General features: G+C 38.7%; 1 protein-coding gene across 1 annotated transcript in view; it reads right to left on the bottom strand.

Annotated features, from left to right (window-relative positions):
* Positions 1 to 20578, bottom strand: part of LOC140305637 (E3 ubiquitin-protein ligase SMURF2-like) — a 50096-nt gene extending 29518 nt beyond the window's left edge. The window contains exons 1-2 of the mRNA XM_072384586.1: positions 20175 to 20578; positions 979 to 1017 (exon numbers count right to left, since the gene is read on the bottom strand). Coding sequence (XP_072240687.1) covers positions 979 to 1017; positions 20175 to 20226 — 91 coding nt within the window. The 5' untranslated portion in view covers positions 20227 to 20578. The remainder of the gene's footprint in view (positions 1 to 978; positions 1018 to 20174) is intronic.
* Positions 20579 to 21106: the final 528 nt, after the last annotated feature.

Raw genomic sequence — 21106 nt, 5'->3', positions numbered from 1 at the left:
GACACAACCCTGCTTAAAAAAAACACACCCTTAAAATGAAAAGTTTAAAGGAAATACTAGATCCCATAAAATGCACATACACGTGTGCATGCACAGCAATATACACCTTATTCAATTTATTCTAAATATGACAATATTACACTTATGGTGTTTACATAAATTGCCAATTGGATTTTCCATTCATATTCCTTTCACATCCTATGTCCCCCTACAAAATCGTGATGTTTTCAGTAAAGCTCACTGGGGTTTCTCCCTCGTCTTTTTGTGCCGCAGCCTTCATGTTCTGCACTGAACTCTACCAGAGATTCTGGTTTTTTTTTTCTTCTTCTGACAGAAACAAGCAACTCAGTGTATGAAAACAAGTGCCAAAGCAAGTCATAGTGTTCTTAGAAAACAAGCCAAAGTCATTCAACATAAGCAGAACTGGCGGCGTCTAGAGCCTAGAGCATGTTAGAGCAGATTAACTGAAAACTACATTGCGATTAAGGTGTATAAATATATACATAATACAAATAAGATCAGCACATAGGTAATGTTAGTTAATGCTTACTCCAAACATGACCTTATTCTGGTCATTTTAACTTAATAAAAATGTTGTTAACATGGCAGCGTCTTATTTGGACCAACATTTAAAATGTGCTTAAACCTGGAATACTGCTGTGCATGTAAATGTGGCCACTGTTGTGTGGCATTATTCAGAATCTGTATATGCCATGGAAAGCCATTTCCATCCAGTTCAATTAAATCCTTTCAGTCTTGTGCATCTGTACCAGTCTGCATTATGCTTATTACTGGAATCTAGGTTAGCAGCAGGTCCCTGTGCAGGTCCCGGCTCCTGGTGTGCATAACAGACAGACAGCTTCTAAGGGGCTTCATTTACAGCACAGCTTCAAAAAGGAGCAAGCTCCTGATGCTGACAAAATCCATCCTAAAGCAAAGATACAAGAATAGCAATATATCAAAATAGTCTTTACTTACGAAAGAAGTCTTTCTTTGCCAGATTCTTTGCACAAAGGACTAGAAAAAGGAAGACAGACTGATGTTAGAACAGGTTAGATGCACATAAATTATTCAAAGAAAATTAAGCGGATTTTGAAGATATACAGAGTCAGTTTGAAGTGGAACTTCTTTTACAAGCAGACATTCCTTCCAGGTATTTCATATTTACTTTTGAAATTTAGGATACAAACGTAATGTGATATAAAACATGAATCTCCACTGTATCCCAGCTATAAGCTTTTCTATACTTTTAAAGATCATTATAAAATGACAGTCAGTGGCAATATTTCTTAGTAAAATCATTCTATTTCTGGGTATGGTTTGTGTGCCCTTGTGGGCCCTTCAAAAGGCTGGGAGACCAGTTAAAAGTTTCTCATTGTAAAATATTGATAAGACAAGTACTCTGTCCCGTACAAAGCTAGTCCACTGGGCTTTACTTCACTGACAACATACAATAGCTTTCAACAAAAAGAGAGTAAGGAAGAGAGTAAGGCTTTGTGCCAAATCATAGACAGCTAGAAAAGCCTTCCATGGGACAAAATGGACATCATCTTGTCTGTAGAAAAGTGACAAATAGAAGAAACAAAGGACTGAAATCATTTGTGGATAGAGAATGCAAAGGAAGAGAAAACCAACAGATCTTGGGTCATCTCCTTCAGAAAATCTTATCGTAAATACTGTATATTTGAAAGAACCAGCTTGTGCGCAACACCAGGTATTTCCAGGTATTATCAGGGCTTTTTTATTAACATTAACATGTAAAAATTCATTTATGTTCATGTTCAGTACATTAAGCTATGCTGTGAACAGAGGGAGAAGAAGACCATTGTATTAAACTGCAATACAATGCAAAAAAAAAAGGTTTTAACTTCAGGATCCATACAGATAATATACTGGGTCATTTCTCAGAAATTCTAAAGAGATACTAGCTATTATTCAGTGCAAAGTACCATACAATATCATCATTTTTCATGCATTTGAGTATACTAGTAGGGAAACTGCTGACATAGTCAGAAATTCAAGTCAGAAAGCAGGCTGGTAAAGTACTCTAACACTCCAAGTCTGAGCAATAAAGGCCCAGTTGCAGTTTACTTGGTGTGCTTACCATTGCTGAAGAGGCAAAAACAGATTGGTTACACTGAGTGTTCTTGGTCCTCCAGTTACCAAACTGTGCTAAGAGGAAGATTAAGGGATTAACTTGCACACGGCTCCACTGTCTCAGCCACAGTTACCACAGAAAGAAAAGCCACCCTCATTGTTATCAATGGCCTCTCATCAACTGGGCCGCCAGGCACAACAGGCTAATGTTACTGATAGTGAGAAATACCTTCAAATGGGGCCATAAAGTACACAATCCAGCAATAAGTGAGCTTCTAAAACTTTAACCTGAACAAAATACCAGAAGAGATTGGTGTGACTCATGGAGGTTCAAAAATCATAAAAGAAAAAAAAAAAGAGAAAAAAATGACAACAACAACATCTGATGTTACACCAGATTCTGAGTGCGGATTTTCTAAAGAAAGCTGTAACACCATAGGCTGTCCAATAAGATGCTAAGACTACAATAACGATTCAAGCAAGAGCCGAGTGTTCAGGCTAATCCATTATGATTGTGTGCTTGTGTTAAATGCTCCTTACACAAAAGGTCTGTATCAGTGATTAGCTAATGGACTTCTTATCCATGAAATCTGGGGAAAGCTAAATCTTCTAAATGGCTCCTTGGATACAAGTGTCATAGAATTTCTCTGCTTAAACGGTCAGCCAACAAAGCAGCAGCACTGGGCTTCGATAGACAGAGCTGAGTAGTCCCAACTAGAGGGAAGAAAACCAATTTATAAAATGTACAAAGACACAAATGTCAAAATTGTAAACTGCAGAGTTAAAACGGACTAATCCTCCTTGCAGCTCTATCAACGTGAATAAAAAGTTGTTGATAATACAAAGTTACATATTTTTGGGCTGTAACAGTTTGCACTTTTTAGAACAAGAATGCCTTCAATTATTTTACGTACCCCCACATAACTAATATCAATTTACAGAAGCGCCACATGAATATGTAAATATGTGTTGATCACCTTGTCGGAGTTGTTTAACAGTATCATTGGGGCCTTCTCATCAATCATGTCAAATCTCATACTGCTTCCCTACTGGAAATCCAGCAATAGTTGACCTGATAGCTGCCACGTGAGCATGCGAGCCATGGTGATCCAGAGCTGGCAGGAGACCAGACTCATTCAGATTCTAACATGGAAAGCTAGGTCAACTGGGAAATAGTAAACCACCAGAAAGCCCTGGGGTGAAGCTGTCATCTGTGTAGTCTCTGGGTCATCCTACACAAAATCAACCCTCATTTTAATAATGCAAAAAGGAAAAGCACAAAATGTGGATAAACTGCTGAATACTGCAAACAAGCAGTGATGGAGTTAATGACAACCGTGTCTCACCAATGAACCATGAACGGTGATTCCACAGAGACGTTACCTCTGACAGCGTTATACTGACAGGAAACAGACGGGCCTACATTAAGAATGGGGGGGCTGGATAGTGTAGTGGCATGATTGCCACCCTTCAAAGGCAGGCACCACCTCTAGCAGGGCCCCCCCTACCCCATCTGCCCACCTGTGAGCCACCTTGGGTAAAAGCATCTGCTAAATGCATAAACATAAACAAGAATTAAATGTCATATTCTTTAAATAATTTTCCAAAATGCACCAGCTTACAGGACAGAGCGAGAGAGACTAAATGGAAGTATGTGCATCAGTCTGGCCTTAAGCAGGCAGTGTGAACAAGGCTTTAAACACCAAACCATGCTTAACAATCTTAAGTGGTTAACACACAAGGATATTGTTTTACCACTGTCTGTTAGCTAAGGGACAAGGAGACAAACGGTGCCCTGAGGCTGACCCAGACGATATGTCCTTTGACCTTTTTCAGAAGTCAATGGTAAACACCAGTCCCAGAGGGAGCTGATAGTGGACAATTAAAATCTAAGCATTTATTTAGCTTCAGAACCTTTGAAAAATGTACAAAAAGACGTCTCGTTGTACGTCTTAGTACCTTCGAATCTGTTCTGTCACCAGCAAAGCATGAAATCGGTGCCATGTGATGAGTCCGTAACCATAAAAAGCTAACAGTTAAATGGTTACAAATGTTGACCCATCAGTACCACTACCCTATAAACTGGATAAATAATTCCTTGTTGTGATGGGGGCTTTTATGTGCCAGAACACAGTTCGGTTAAGTCAAAATTTGTTTAAACACTGTGTATTAAGATTCAATCATTACTTTGTAAAATAAAAACACAGTTCCTCCAATGACGAGCTGAGATTTAAATCACTCCATAACAATATATGATAATTATGTGATGTGGATTATAATTAAGGATTGTGGGCAAACCGAACCCATTTGTATTCATTACAAAGTATACACAGTGGGTCTCTGATAACAAAGTGAGGCCGTTAGAAGAGCTGGAGCTCTGCAACGTCTCCATCTGTCTGAATAAAAACGTTTGGCTGAAGGTTGCTGTTAGTTCTGGTCACAAGGTCAAAGGTTGTAAACGGGCCTGAGCAGACAGGCTCCCGGGGATTCCCGCTTGTTTTCTCAAGGGAGTCTCATCAAGTTGCCATTTGCATTTGTTGCTTCAAACTCAGCTCACTTTTGTTGAGGGGAAAGGCATGTATAATGAAACAGATGCTTTCATCCCTGAAGCAACAAGATAGCCTAATAGTTGTTGGTGTATATGACACTGAAATTACAATGCCAATGAGAACTTAAAAAGGATGGTTTCTCTGGAAACTGACACTGGTTATCGGGTTCTTTAACATGATGCTGTGCTTTAATAAGAGTAGCGGAATAAATTAAAACTGGAATACTCCAATACATTTTTTTCAAACAACAACAACAAAATGTTTTTTTTTCATGAAATCAATCACAGGTTGGATTCTCACATTTAATCATGATGGCATTATTCACCCATTGAAAGAGAGCTGTGAACAGTTCAAGCTAATTATCGCAAATCATGTATAATTCTGGAAAAATTTATTGAATTTTAGGAAAAGGACAATGTACTTACTGCTCAATGATAGCAATGCTAAAAATGGTTTAAGTCAAGCAAACTGTGTGAAGACCTTGACATTGTAAAATATGTTCTTGAAAATATTTCACTTGTGGATGAAAAGACAAAGAACATGAGCTGTATTCAAGTTCACTAAAGCTTATAATTTGCACTGTCCAGTTCACCAAATGACCAACATGCTTCTAGCTTCTTGTAGTCTGTTATTATCAAACCACAGAGCTATGCTGCTTTGCTCTACACCAAAGAGTTTGTGGTCAGCAACTCTAGCTGATGACTGTGTGATTGTGCACTGCCAACTCCACATTCAAGAACAGCCATTTTGTTGTCCATTTGCTCAATTACTTATCCAGCGGCACCACAAGGACAGCACAGTTAGCACGTGCTGCATCAGCACCATCATCCTGCTGAGCTTGAATACTCAAAGAAAGAACCCCATTTTGTAGACATGCTTAAGTGTTTGTTTAGAACAGCGCTGGCATTTATACTATGCAAAATGACATCCAAAAATGTTACCAAATATTCTTAAGGTCTACACAAAGAGCAGTGTTAAAAGACGGTTAAGTTTGACTCCTTATTACAAAAGAAGAAGGTTCAAGATCAATGGATAACCTCCACGAGGGGCAACGACCTTTAAAACATGCTTGTTTTTCCTAGATTTCCTTTTTTAATCACTTAGTTTTTGGCAGACAAATAAAAAAATGTTTAGCTAATCCGTAACCAGATCGAGAAAAGGTCACTGACATGGCAGTCAATACGGTGAAATAAAAAACTGGGACAGAACCTGCAGGTGCTGCGTGAAATGCAACCCCATCAGCTCAAGGAAGTAAAATGGAAGTCATGAGCCTCTGTGACATGTTAAGCTATTGTAACCTCATGCAACTTATGAATCCATTTCCCCTTCAGGGCTTTTGTGACATTTGCATGCTTCTACATTTCAATTCTGGTTTTCGATACTCACCAATAATGACTTATTACTTTAAATATTAATTAACATAAGAGCAAAGTCAATAATCAACTATAAAAGCTTTATTTTTTTATTTATATCATTCATATCTAATCATTATAGTTCCTTCGGAGGTGGTGAAATAAAGATTTTTGTGAACAGTTTTAGACGTTTCAGGAAGTCCTGAGGTTTTAAGGGCATGTTTTCAAACTGCTCAGATTTTTGCTTTGCTTTTTAAAGGAAACCTTATATCTGATTATGAGCTAGATTCATTCTTATCAGCTTCTAATGCATCCTGTCAAAACTGAGAATGTCTACAAACAAGCTTATAGTCTTTTCTACAGGGACAACTGCTTCCTCCAGGCATGCAATGACCTCAAAGCTGTATACTTGGTTTATTTGCTCGCTGTTCTTTGAGAATCTTTGGTTCTTGCTTCTCTAAGACCAATAAAAGAAGAAGAAAAAAAAACTAGGTGAAAAGTCAAATCAACTTCTATTCTACCACTTAAAATTAGCATGACTTGTATGACTGAAAACCTACACAGATATGTGCAGCTGTACTGACAATGTAGACAGCTTTAAAGAAATACAGTCATAAAAGACCATCACAACAGGAAGATTAATAAAACTGAGAAAACCTCACTCTTAAGAATGAGTCCTCCTTCATTGTAATCGAGGTTTCCAGATGAATGCACGTATGGCCGAAAGTCATTTTACCTTTGAACAAAGCTCACCTGGTGCCAGTCAATGACGTCTCCGTGCAATGACTCAGATGGCTAAATGAAGCCGTTTGACAAGGCTTTCGATCGACATACCTTTCCTTTTCAGGGCACAATTTCTGCGTGACGAATCCACAGAACCTGCCCTAGAAGCTGTAGTTTGTGTTTTAAAGTAGGTTTCATGTACATTTGTTCCAAGCTTCACATGGTCTGAAAAATAGTTCATTTATAGCTGTATTTACACATCCTCACTTCTAGATCATATAAGCACAGAATCGTTCAGATTTAAAAGAAGCAGCCCCACTACTCCCCAAATGTTTGCTTCTGTTACGACTCTTGCCACAGCCCCATGCTGTCTCATTCACAGTATTGTTCAACGGTTAAACAAAAGACTTCCTTTTCCCCTCCTCTCGCCTCTCTGGCGGGCTCGTTGTCTCAGTACAACACACAAAAAATGTCAAGTACAACTATTCTCTGTGTACGTGACCAAGTTTATGTTTCTATGGGAAGTGCACATTACATTAAATAATGCTGTGATATGAATCAGCATTTTACAGGTCTCCTGAATCAAGACAGTTTTAACTACGTTATACTACCTCTTTAGAGTAATTGCTCGCTTTCCCAACCTCCCACCCCAAGTGTCTTCTCCAGTCGAGTGAATGCTTGGGATGCCAATTATGTCATTCAGCTAAGAGGCCAGTAGGCTACAGCTGACACTCCCCCTTCTCTCTGTTCCCCGAGGAGACGCAACAATCCAGGGATAGGAATCTGGAGTTAGCATAGTCACTTCAGAGAAAGGGGTGAAAAGGTTAGGACCAAATGTTCATCTGGAGGCAGGAATTTACGGTGGAATGATGTGTGTGTGTGTGTGTGTGTGTGTGTTTGTGTGGACACTATCAAAAGTCATAAATCTGCAGAATACAGACAACAAAATGGGAGAAAAGACGTGAATATTGAAAAGTACGGAAAGGGAAAGTGTGGAGAAGAAGATCACTTGGACCCAGGGGACGACAGAGATATTTACCTATTGTAGCTTATCTTACTTTTATCAAAGCTTCCATAAACTGTCTTTACAACAGGAGGCGCGGAAAGCCCTGCAACCTCAACATGTAGCAGAAACTAGGTTTTTGAAAAAATACGTCTTATATCGACTACAATAACATTTAGAAAAGTTTCTCCTCTAAAGAGATGGAAAATGTCAAGTATGTGACACATCATACCCTTATATTTATGAGCCTGGAAGCACAAATGTTTAGTGGAGATAATATCTATCAGACAAATTAATTTTGTGGTGAGATGAGAAATGGTGCATTGGGGAAGACAAAATGGACTACTCTGAAAGGCTACTTGTTTTTCTGCATTTAATTTTCATATATACAGTCATTTAATTGGTTAGTGACATTTCAACCCCCATTTTCCCAAAGTATTCTAAATATAGTTGGTAAAAAGTCAACCCGCAAGTTGCGTTTTAACCTCAAGATTCTCTTGTGAGTGAGATGAATCAAGATGTGAATCATAAATATGGCAGATCTTAGTTGTCTTCATCTCACAAGTTCTCAAGCAGATGAATGAAGTGTCAAAAAGGCTCTTCATAGTCTGATTACAGCAAAAAAAAAAAAAAAAAAAAACTGAATCAATAGTGTCTGAAACAGGTCATTCTTCCTTCTCTTGCACTGAACGAATGAGCATTTGACTACCCATATGTAACAAGTCCGCATTTTGCCCAGAACCCACATTATCAGGAGAACCCAAACAGCTTGATCAGTCATTACAGACTTTGTGAAGACCTTGCCCTGGCAGCTCTGTAGTTTAAAGGGTGGACAGTGTTCAACTGGGCCCATGTTTGAAGAAAGCTGGTAATTGTCCTGAGAATTCAAGATGAACGACGTGATGACATCTGCCGCTTCATATTCTCTCTCCTGTTTATTTTTATGTTGCTTTTTATCTTTAGGTCGAGATTGTGGCTATGTCCAAAGACATGTAGTGTTGATATAAATGTAAAAATATTCATCCCAACTGATTAGTAGCTTTGTTCACCCCGCACAATTCATAGCATGTTAAGATCCGTTTACTTTGTCTCGTCTGCTGTCAGCGTGATACTGTTTTGTCTGAAATATGCCAACATATATCAAGTTGTACCTTTATCTCCTTTGGTTTTGCTCATTTTTTCTTCAGACAGAAGTCTGGAGCCTTATCTGAAGTATAATAAATGAATATGTGAGACAGAGTGGTGAGAAACAAGCAGCTGTGAAGATGGAGGTGGAAGAGACATTGAGGAAGAGCAATGAAGGACGAGATTGAGCGGTGCCTGCTAGGTTTCCGGTCTCTGCGACTGTGAATGACATGAAGGGGTCACTTTGGGTTGTGGTAGCTTTTTTTTTTCATTTCCTTGTACACATAAATATCCAAGTGAGTGTGCGGAAGTTTTCTGGTTGAGTTCAGAGCCTTTTGTTGTCTGTTTAGGGAAGGTGGTGACAAAAAAACATCTCAAAGATACTGAGAATATTTAGCTTACATGAACTACGTTAACCAGTGAAAAACACATCAAATGCTGAAAATGAGACATTTAAGCAATTTAATGAAAAATACTTGATCGTTGTGAATTTTATGGCAGCAAATCATCTAAAAATAATTAAACTGGGGTGTGTTTACCACCATGTAGTGGCCCATCTTCTATAAGCAACACTCCTTAAATAACTGGGAACTGAAAGAGGAATCTTGTCTCTTTCTTGTCTGAGCTCAAGCTGCCCAAAAGTCCCGGGTATTTTTTTCCCAATACTCTTTGTTTCATGATGCACCAACTTATGTCAACTGGTGAAAGTTCAGTCTACAAAGCCTTAGCACTGCTTTGCTAAAATTTGCAATGTCTTCCATGAAAAAGGTCTTCTGCATCAGAGCATATGTTGCCGTAAAACCTGCCTTTCGGCATTGATGCCAGCTTCAGAGCCACTAATACAACCCCAAAAAAATAAGGGATGCAGCCTTTTGAACTGAGAGCTGTAACAAGCTGGATGTTTCAAACATGTTTCGGCCCAGAGAAGACGTTGGTATTTCTGGATCTTGCATGATAGAGGTTCAGTCTGCATTTTGCGGACGGCACAGTGAACTGTGTTCCCCAGACGATGAGCCAGTGCAGTGATTTCAATGACAGAATCGTGTCTGTTTTCATTGCAATGCTGCCTCGATGGTCTGAAGATTATGGGCATCAAATATCGGTTTTCAGCTGTGTGTCTGGCACACAGAGACGTCTCCAGATTCTCTGAATCTTTTGATGATATACTGATGATACTGTAGATGATGAAATAGTCAAATGTATACAATTTGTAGATGCAGTTTTCTGCTGACTTCTGAGAGACTCTGCCTCTGAAAGGTGCTCTTTTTACACCCAATCATGTTCATTACCCATTGCTAATTACACGGATTAATCTGCTCTTTCTCCAAACACTTTCCCAGCTTTTTTTTGTTTCCCAATCAAACTTAAGAGATGTGTTGTTGCCATCAAATTCAAAATGAGCTTAAAATAAAAGGTTTTATTGTGAATAAAATATTCATTTATAAGACTTGCAAATCATCACATTCAAGTTTAATTAACATTTTACAAAGAGATCAAATGTTTTTTGCAAGCAGGTTTATAGATTCAAACAAATCTGTAAGAATGTCGAATATGTTGTTGAAACATAATAATAATTCACTCTTATTTCCCCTCATTGTTGATTTATACTCCAAGTGTTTTTGGTTTGTCTCTAAATTCTCCTGCACATATAGTGAAAAAGTTGTTGCATTAGACATTTTCATGTTCATTTTGCCTGTTGCACATCTCCACATAGCAGTTACGATGCTGATATGATATATCATGCAGCCACAGTGCTGAAGCAAAGACTGAATCATCTCCGTTTACCTGAGGATCTTTGTACTTGGACCTGCTATTCAGGTGAGGAGTCTGGGCAAGTAGATCCCCATCTCCATGATTAAAACCACTGCATCATTCACATTCTCCGACTGATTTCTTCACCCGCATTTAAAATGAAAACACAGATATAGAGGGGGAATATGGTATATGAAAGGCGGTGGATGCGAGTATGCACATGTCTTTGTACAGTGGACACGGTGAGTAGTCTAACAGACACATACACATGGAGGTGGGCAGTCTGACCTCAGGAACAGTAGCCGGAGGAGAGTGAGGGGGAGGAAAGCGTGATCCATACAGTCTAACCTTCCATCCTCATTCAGTTCCAATGATAGGTTTTGTGGATGCTGCACACTGTCAAAATACATGAAGTACAATGTTCTTTGTTGATCCAATTTTAAGTTGTATATAAACTATTTATGTTCATTAAAGTGAGATCTATACTGTCAATATTTTCATGCAATGTTTCAGACACTTCTAAGTGATTAAAACTGTGGATTAATTACCACCCTGAGAGTCCCTGGAACCCCCCACCACTCACACACACAGTCTCCTTAAGAGTCCCCAAACAAATTTAAACAAACATAAAGTACACTGTTGTGGTGAAGGATCGCTACAGGAAGTGTGCGAATGTGTGTGCGCACACATATCACAAGCTGAAAACAGATAAAGAAAAAAAATACACCGAACTGGAGCCACACCGCTAGAGTCGTCTGACAGCTGTCTGGACTAGATCCGGGGGTGAGTGAGGGAGAGGAAGGAAGAGAGAAATGACAGAGAGATGAGGAACATCCTGTTAAAAGAAAGAAAGAGTAAAAAAAAAAAAACTGAGAAAGAGAAAACTGCAGGAAAGTCTGCAGTTTATAAGTGCAACAATTAGCTAATTGCTACCACTCTGATCATTCATTGTACAGGTCTTTGAACATGAGCTTGGAAGACCAAATAAAAATAAAAAAAAAGGTAATTAACAGTTAAGACTGGTATGATCATGAAATTTCATGTGACAAGTAAGTAATTGCAAATAATAGTTTAATAGCCACTTTTATTCTTTGTCTGTTTTCATGTAGCTGCCATTCAAGTTTGGCAAATTGGGAAGAAGATTTGTAAAAACAAGTGTGATCATCTCAAATAATGGATAACTAAACCATTTAAAAAAAAAACTAGATCAATTATAAAAATACTGGTTAGTTACTTACTGGGAAAGTTAGAAATTCAGGCATCGTGTCTGTGGACCGATACTCCGCTTTTTGCTATGTTCAAAATTTTTTTTTTTTTTTTTTTAAGAGTCGGCTTCTTTCCCCCTTAATAATTCCCCGTGGCTGTCAGAAATATCATGCTGTAGCCACAGGAAAACAGAGGGGTGATATTTCTCTTCCATAATCTGCAGGAAAATCCTCTTGAACCACTTGGAAAGTTTAATGTATTCTGCATATTGAAACCCACCTTCTCTCTAGTCAAAGGCTTATGCAACACCAAGGTGTTCAGTCTTTCCATTTCCCTGCTCAGAAGTACAATACCACCAAGTTCAAAAGTAATTTGAAAAGCAGATTAAACTAAGGGTTGACTCTAACAACAGAGAAGAGGAGAGAGGTTTTACAGGTTATTTAGAGAATAGGTTAGATCAAAAGCAATGTAGTGGCTTTGTACAGACGTAAGCAAAGTGGGATATTTCATTTGATGCGTAATCATTCTTGTGCATGTCTTGTTGTTATAGGCAAGCGTTGTTTTTGTTTCTTTTTTTTAAATTTCCTTTCTACGTGAGCTTATTGTGCTATATTTTTGCTGAAAGTGCCTGAAATGCATTGAGTGCTTCAATTTGTCATTTTCAAAGGAAATTACTCATCTAATCATTCTGGTCTGATCTTGAGTTGAGGTTTTTTTTTTAAGACCATCTCACATCTAAGATCACGGCTCTCTAAAGCAATGCTCGCCTATGTCTGCTCTGTCGAGGTTGTGTAACATGTACGAAATTAAACCGCAGCTGAAAACCAATGCATTAAACAATGAAACAATAGGATATAATTCAGCACATCAGAGAGTTGAAGGCTCGAAAATAAAATGACATGAAACGAAAGGAAAACTTTGTTGATTATTAATGTTTGTTTGTTGTGTAGCTATCATTATCAAAACCTTAAAGACCTTAAAAGAAAAGGGCATTGGATTTATTTATTACCCATAGGTCAATACCACAGTGATAACACTGAGGATTTTAACCCTTATTTTCACATCACAGACAAATGGCCCTGACCAGAGGAAAATCAGATGTTCAATCAGCAAAGTCACCGAATATAAACTCTTCAAAGACACGATATTCTTACAGACGTGTCCAAGTCTCCGGCCAAAAGCCTACGATGCTAAATATTGTTAAGAAGCCGACGAGGATGAGTTAATAAGTGAGCCGTCAGCAAAGACTTGTAGCTAATGAGTGTGCAGTGCAAGGGGGAATACAAAAAAACGTGGTGAATAAAGCACAGTCTGCTTGGACTCAGGAAACTGAGCAACATTTGGTTACACTTCAAGACCAACCTGTGAAGGTAAACTCTTCCCTAGGTTTCTTCACTGATTCTTCACTAGGAGCCGCTTGTATCATACTGTAACATGAATGACGGCAGAGGGAGCAGTCTGTATGACAGCTGAAGCTGCTTTACGGAGATCAGTCGGATGAGTTGGGGGTTAAGTCTGGCAAAATGAAATATTGAGTGTGACCCCCTGCGACTGATTACCCCACAAGAGTCACAACACAAGCACACCTCGCAGCGTGCACAACAATCTGATGATGCTGAAAACTGTGCAGCCTAACCTTTGCTTGAGCATTACCCCTGTAGCAACTCTAAAGCTGTACTTGAGCCACTATTGGCAAGATAAACCCTGGACTGATTACTGCGCTGGTTTATCGCCTGCATAATATTGCAGATTAAATAAAGACAGCTTTGTCAGTAACGGCACTGCTGAGTCACGGGGATTCTAGACAACACTTAATTTGTCTATTTGAATTGTTCAATTTAAAAATAGAGACAAAGTCAGCAGCTCGTTAGGAGTGTCACAACATAGTTTCCAAAATATGACTGTGTGCTACATTCCTAAACATTAAGTAATAAATCCATCAAGAGGAATAAATGCTGGACATGGCAATAAAGATAACATTATCTGTGATCCAGCAGTGACACAGTTGAAAATTCAGAGCACATGCAAGTAGCATTTCTGCAGAAACTTGGTTTCCATTCACTCCTGAGCATGCAGAGGCCTGCAGCCTCCCCACAGACAAAAGATTACAATAAAACAGTTAAATGCAAACTAAAGAGCACACCCTGCTTCACCTTTATGTTCATTCTATAGTGTAGAAACAGATAACTGTTTAGAATTAAAAACAAACATGTTGCATGTCTATTTCCAATCAAAAGAATTTCCTCATGAGAGCCAGTTAAAATGCCAGGTCAGCTCCAGAGCCGAGATAAGATGAGTTATGGCGGGATGTTAAGAAAGAAAAGAAGAATAGCTACAGTGATTACGTCATGCTTTGCAATATGTTTTCATTCTATACATCCTTTCAGATTTACCAATACCAGAAATGATAAATATCGCTGAACCAGTTGCAGCATAAACTGGATAAACATTGCCATATGATGACAAACGACATGTGATCGCTAAATAAGTGTACTGAACCTGTGTAGTGTGTGCGGTCAACTGAGATATACGCCAGTGATGCAGACTAAACAGAGCTGGAGGAAGTTTGGGTACAAAGCTCAGTGCTGAACTACAAAATCTAACCACAACACAGTGACCCCAGGCGCTAGAGGCAAGATCAAGCAGACATGCAGACGCGCAGCTAAACACACATACCGAAGCACCATCTCTTTCCTGGCATGGACTGTGCATTTATACTGTGCGTCATTTATAGCATAATTTAGCTCAAGGTCCACAGGCAACTGGCTCAGCCAAGTTGATAACTGCAAATAAAACCAAATTTGTTAACTAAACCACTTATTCTTGACACAGAAGCTGCATTTAGAGGCCCCGATGTATTGCATTAACTAAGTACAAGAACAATTCATAAAACAGTCTGGGACCCAAGTTACTCAGTTACCTCTTATCCTGCTAACAAAGAGACAAAAACAAAGCGAATCAGCCATGGCACCTCCTAGTTCACACTTAGTGGCCACTATCTTTTGCTTCATAAACCCATGATTGGAGATAAACAAATAAGTCATTGTTGTTAATGCACAGGAGTCTTTTTTGTTGGACTTCTCACATAGTGAACTACAGTCGTGCATTTCATCCTTTAATTTAAGATGATTCTGATTTAAGAATGGCTTTAAGATCAAACATATTTACAGCTCCCTTATACTGTTGCACATATGGAATAAACTGCGACACTGGTGTCATTTCTTTCATTAGAGATTCTTGAGTTACCTTATCGGCAGTGATTAAAACCCAATACGTGGGTTGACCTGCTCATTTCTGCTGAATGTGCTGCACTCAGAGCCGCAAGAGTGAGTCCAACCCTGTGATGAGATTTAAAACGACATATTTCCCGATAGAAGTGTCTCACACAGATGCTCAGAAACTGACAGTAACATAATCATCCCACAATAAGGCACGTGTAGGATGCATCTTCCCAGACAGCACAGGTGTCGGCTGCTGGGATCTCCATGCAGTTGTGTAGAACTGGCTTCAGTGACCCATTCAAAAAATCTAAATCCTTTTTCTTAGACAGTCACATTTGCCCAACTGTGGTCCACCACAGCTTGTAGGATAGTCAAATAATTCCACTTCTACTGTAGTAGTCCACAAGGTTGTTTAAAAAAAGTTTAAAAAAAAAAAAAGGCATGTGGGCACTAATTTAGCTGTAAAAAGGGTCTATTACTATTCTTTAACACATTGAATCTGGTGAAAAATAAATTAGTAAACTAATATTTCTGTAAGGGGAGGCTAAAGTGAATAAAAACAGATGGATTCACAACTACTATTGTGTTGTAAAACACTTTCTCAATCAATGTATATTAGTTGTTGGAAAAATGACATGGAAAAGATGATTAACTTAAACATTACAGGCTAAAAAGGGTCTAAAAACCAAATACAGTCTTCACAACCAAAAATTAAACCACTTACAGTTCTTTTGGGCAAAAATCGCGTCACAAAGCAGACAAACAGTCATTTTCACTGACTGTTTTCTCTGGAAAATTCAGATATTTTCCTTTCTACCAGCTTTTTTAATACCCTAGAGGATTAAAAACTGCCTAAAAACTTATTTTACTTTTCATTATCCTTTACAAGCCTTGTGTAGTTTCATCCGCATGTTTATATATCACAACACATAACACAAATAAAATCAGTTTAGAAAATTAGCAGTAACTTTAAAATGTCTTAGACTTTAAATATTAGCTCCAAATATCCAGTGCAAAGGAAATAGATATATCGACAATATACTAATTGTGCAATCATGTCAGGAGTCACCTCAAGACTAAATTCATAAATACTTAAATACAAGCATTTAAGTGAAACTGAAACTACTGTCGATGGTTTCTAACTAAGAACACTGGTTTTAGTTCTTAAAGCACTCAGACAGTTCAAGTACTTAAATGAGAGAATTTAGAGAGAGTTTGGTATATGTGGGCACAGATATAAGAGATGACCTCAACAGAAAAGGAAAGATAAGAGGTATTAGAAGAAAGTGAGCATGACACAAACCAATGGAAAGAGAGATGAGAAACAGAAGAGCTGAAAGCAGCAGTAAATGACTGCCCATGTGGGCTGCTCTCTTGTCTCGAATGATTCAATTTAAAAATGTTGAATATTGAAATGTGGCGAGCAGAATGAAAATGAACAGGTAGGCAAAAGCACATCTTATACCAGATGTGTGTGGAGAGGCACAAACTCAAATGAATTTAGTGAAAAACATTTGGAACAGCACAGTATCTTACAGGCAGCTTGTTTAATAAATGTTTCAGAAATGCTGAGCAGTGCCCATTAATTAGAATTAATCAGAACGATCGGGTCAAACTGCACCAGAGCGTTGCTAAAGTAGAGATTAACAATACAAACATGTCACTGTGTGACTTACAATTACTGCGTGCTTATTAATCATAATCACCAACTCTGGCCAACGTTTAAACTGCCAAAACTCAAAAGACTCGGAAAGTAAATTAGACGTAACAAAATAATCAACAAAAGCTGCGCATGTGTTTTCCAAGCGTCCACGTTTTTCTTACGTCTTACTGGGTCTTGATAAAGCACAACCGATGCAACCAAGTTAATCCATTTCAGCTGAGGATGAACAAGTAAGAAAACAGACGATAAGACTGATTTTTATAAATTAAACTGAACTAACAATGAAAGAATGTCCACAACTAGGTCCAAAAAAATTAATTAATAAATAAAAAAAAAAACACTGAAATATTTCAAGGTGCATCTTTTTTCCTACTTAACATTATCAAGCAAACAGTCCCAAAATAGACGAGTATTTGCTCTTTAAAATGACGGAGATTTGTTTCATCATACTTTTACTCGCATTCTTTTTGACGTACAACCTATCCATGACGTAGATTTACCTTGAACACCTGTATGAACATTACAACTAAAAAGTTGGCAGCGCCTGTTGGTTCCTCGGCGTCACAATGGTGCGTTCTCTTTGACACACTGTTCGCTTGTATCTAAGGGCGCTGACAATGCTTTTTTTGTGTGTGAAAATCGTGTGCATCTGTCTCCTATTTTAAGAACACAAAAACTGAACTTGCACATACAAACAAGCTGACGCGCACAAGTGTATTTTCTAAAAGCTGACGGTGGAATGCTGAGACAGTGGTCTCTGATAACATCCCTGAAATGCACTCTGCCCTGGTGGTAGTGCTGTGCCTGGAACTAAGGCAGGATTTTTATCTTAATCACCAGCTTCCTGGCTTCCCCCCCCCCCCCTTCAGCACACGCATGCTCCAGTCTCAGCATCAAATATAAGAACAGGACAGACATGCACACACAAAGTGTGACAGGAGATAAAAATATATACATACACATGCCAGCTTCCTTGTCTGCCGGAGTGTTTCATGCTCGCACAGAACAGGGAAAATGCTAAAATGATGCTTGCTGCATGCCAACTGGAGAATAATGGACGCAGATAGAGTCCCTTCCTCACAATAGAATAGAGTAGAAAAATACTTTATTCAGTACAGTACAGTGTAGCCAAGAATTTTAAGGGGGAAGAGATAGTTTCATCCTTTTTTTTGCATCTCATGTAATTCACCACTGGGAAACTTGATGTTCTATCCAGTGAAAGAAACTGATGAGAAACAACCCAACCTTGTTCGATTTCAGTAAATCACACCATCTTATACAGCACAAGAGGCTGAGAAGTGAGTGGGGAGAAGGACGCTTCTACTTGCACCCTGCAGTGCTGGCGTAACGCTATTAAAAAAACCAAGATTGCTCTCATTTTTAAGCTCGCCAGGAAACTCTGTGGGAGAGCACATCCTTCGTATCAACAAACGCTTGCCATTTTGTTATATCATTATTATCAATTAAAGCATCAAAGAGCAGCTGTCCTTGATAAACATGAGGATGAGCTGTAAAAAGCTTTTCTGAGAAATGGTGTCAGTTGGCTAAACAGGAGATGAATCCCATCAAAATCTTAAATCCTGCAGTGAGCGCAAGACCACCCAACGCAAATTCTGACATTTCTGAGGATCCCAGAGATGGTGGGGAACACAGGGAAGGACACATTTCTAAATTTGTGACTCAAATCTCGATAAAGTTCAACTCTGACAGATTGAAAAGAGAATTAAAAAGAAAAACAACAACTCTGGAGGATTTAAAATTGACCTGAGACCGACACCGAACTTCAGTTTGCAGCAGAATTTTTAATAATTCAACAACAAAAACAAAAAAAAAAAAGAAAAACATCTGTGATGCATCACTAATAAGTTAAATTTGTGGCCAAAGCCTCTGCATATGTGACTTAACTGTTGGAAAAAAGGGTTAAATATTACTGGTGATAGATTGGACCCGACTGTGAGAGAGCAAGGACCTGTAGCAACATGAGGAAAAAAGGAAACGATCAAGTTTTATATTTTATAAACAGGTACTAAGAAGCCAGAAAAAGAAGATTATCTTGGAAAATTCTGATCGAGATCTAGAGTTTCAACTTAAAGACCATGTTTGAAAACCACTGTTTTACTGTGGTTTGACTGGCTTAGACAGCAAGGATGGTGGCAAGCAGGAAAGAAGAACAAATGAGACATTAAAAAAATGATTTTAACATATCATCACCAGTAAAAAACAAGTAAATCTTTTTCATGCCAATATCGTCTCAAAAATTGAGGTTAAAACTCAAAGTTCAAGACTAAAGAAACAGTTCTCAAGCGTAAGGACTACTCCAAATCCCTTAATATCTTTAGAGTTCAGCTAATCCCGATTCTCTCTGACAGGAATAGGGAGGAAAAAACATGGCAATTATGAGACCACCAAGCAGACAGAGTGAAACTGGACTGGTATGCAGTGTTAGCTCCAAATGCACACTGGCTCAAACACAAATTAAATCAGCCACAACAAAACACCAATGTAAAGCCTACCATAAAGTCATTGGTTTCCACTGTAAGAGCGAGCAGAATTCTGGTCATTCTAACAATCATATGAATCTCGCTTTGAATGAGTCTATGATCAGAAAAGACTGAGGTTTCACATTCTTGAAATTCCGCCTGAAGACCACTGCAGCCCATTTAAAACCATTCCCCATATGGAGTTTGGGGGGGGGGACACCCTAGGCGGGCAAGAAGGAAAGACAACTGGGCAGATTTCAGAGTACTGATTTCTCTTTAAAGCATTTCTCTATCTCTCAAATAGTTATTCACCAACAGCATGTAGTGCTGAATGAGATCCAACCAAGTCTACCAAAAATGATACCAAGATAGAACATCAGTCTGCTACTATGGGAGGTAAAAGCTGTTGCCATAAAAACAAGCTTAACTGTGATTTATAATCAATTATAAGTTAAAAACATAAAGCATGAGACAATAAATTCATTATTTGACATAGGACACACAAAAATCTGGTATATCATAGCACAGTTCCTCGGGGAAATATGGGAAATGTTTTGCCCTGTGAGAATATACATTTACTGTAAATCAATTGACATGTTACTGTTTGCTTTCAAAACAGTGATGTAGGTTTCTTTATTAACTGGATGGAGCGACAGATTTCACTAAGTTGTAAGGAAACTGATCATTAGCAAAAGGGGAACGTTGGCCAGCTGAGTTAACAACATAAACAGCGGTGTTGTCATAGCTAATGTCTGCTAACGAGGAAGGCTCACTTACTGCCTTTCAGTGCTTCTCAGTGCGTCTCAGTGCGTTAGCCGTATGGAATTAGATTCAAATCATCTACGTTAGTTATAATGTTGGTGAAGCAATATACGTAATCAATACTAGTATAATCGCACAACACGTTAGCTTTCACAATCTGGATGTTACTGAGAAGGATTAGCTTGCACGCTAAATGGCTAGCATAACTGAGCGGCGTAAGAGGGGGTTTAAATTTGCTTACCTGTCAACCGCAGCTTTACTGGGCCATTTCTCCTAGCTCCTTGGTTCGACATTCCCTATTGTATTCCACCTTGACGAAAATGCACAATAGATGTCTAATTCATGTGTCAGCGTAATGAGCTTTTCAAACAGGTATCTCCCAAAACAATCCCTGGGCTAGCTTGGTGTTAGCTTGTGGTATCACCATAGCAAATCAAGCTGACTGTGCATGCAACATAATGGTATCATAATCACATCGCTGGAAAAAACACTCTCCACATGAGTCCATTTTCCACGAAAAAAAAAATCATAACTACATTGCCACGTGTAAATCGTGCCACGAGAACGGACAGAAATCAAGTGAACGGTTTGTCCCCCATCCGAACAGGCGTCTGCTCTGCTCGTGCTGCTCCAACTGAAGTTGCTCGCGATGACTGTAAAGGCTGTCCTACTGAAGGCAGACGGGACAAAGGCCCATCCGGTACAGATGTTACAAATTAAACCGCGATTCGTTTGTTCTTTGCGCCTTCAACATTGCTACGAAGGACTTAAATGATAAGGAAATATATTTTTCACAACCCCAAATTCTGTCACTATACAGAAGCCGTGGCCTCATTAAGTAATCCCGCTACAGCGAAAGGATTGTATTTGTAATTTGTGCGTTTATTTTGGTAGTTTTTCCAACATGGTGTTGATATGGTTTAACCATATGGTCACAAATATATTAATCTGGAGAATTTGTGGCCCTTTTGACTGTGTGACATAAAGAAATTGAACCAATAATGATCTACTGTCAATTTAAGTTGTCGCTACTATAAATTTAAGACCTTAACACCAGTTTGTGATTATACCTATTAAAATGTGTGACCCTCAAGGCATTATCTATATACATTTTTATACAATAAATGTATGGTCACAAAAGGGCTCTTAAAACTATTGAGTGGCATTTGTTGG

Source organism: Leuresthes tenuis, unplaced genomic scaffold, assembly GCF_036924035.1.
Source record: "Leuresthes tenuis unplaced genomic scaffold, fLeuTen1.0.hap1 SCAF_4, whole genome shotgun sequence".
Classification (NCBI taxonomy): domain Eukaryota; kingdom Metazoa; phylum Chordata; class Actinopteri; order Atheriniformes; family Atherinopsidae; genus Leuresthes; species Leuresthes tenuis.
The sequence above is the reverse complement of the archived record's forward strand: the minus strand, read 5'-3'. Positions and strand labels throughout refer to the sequence as shown.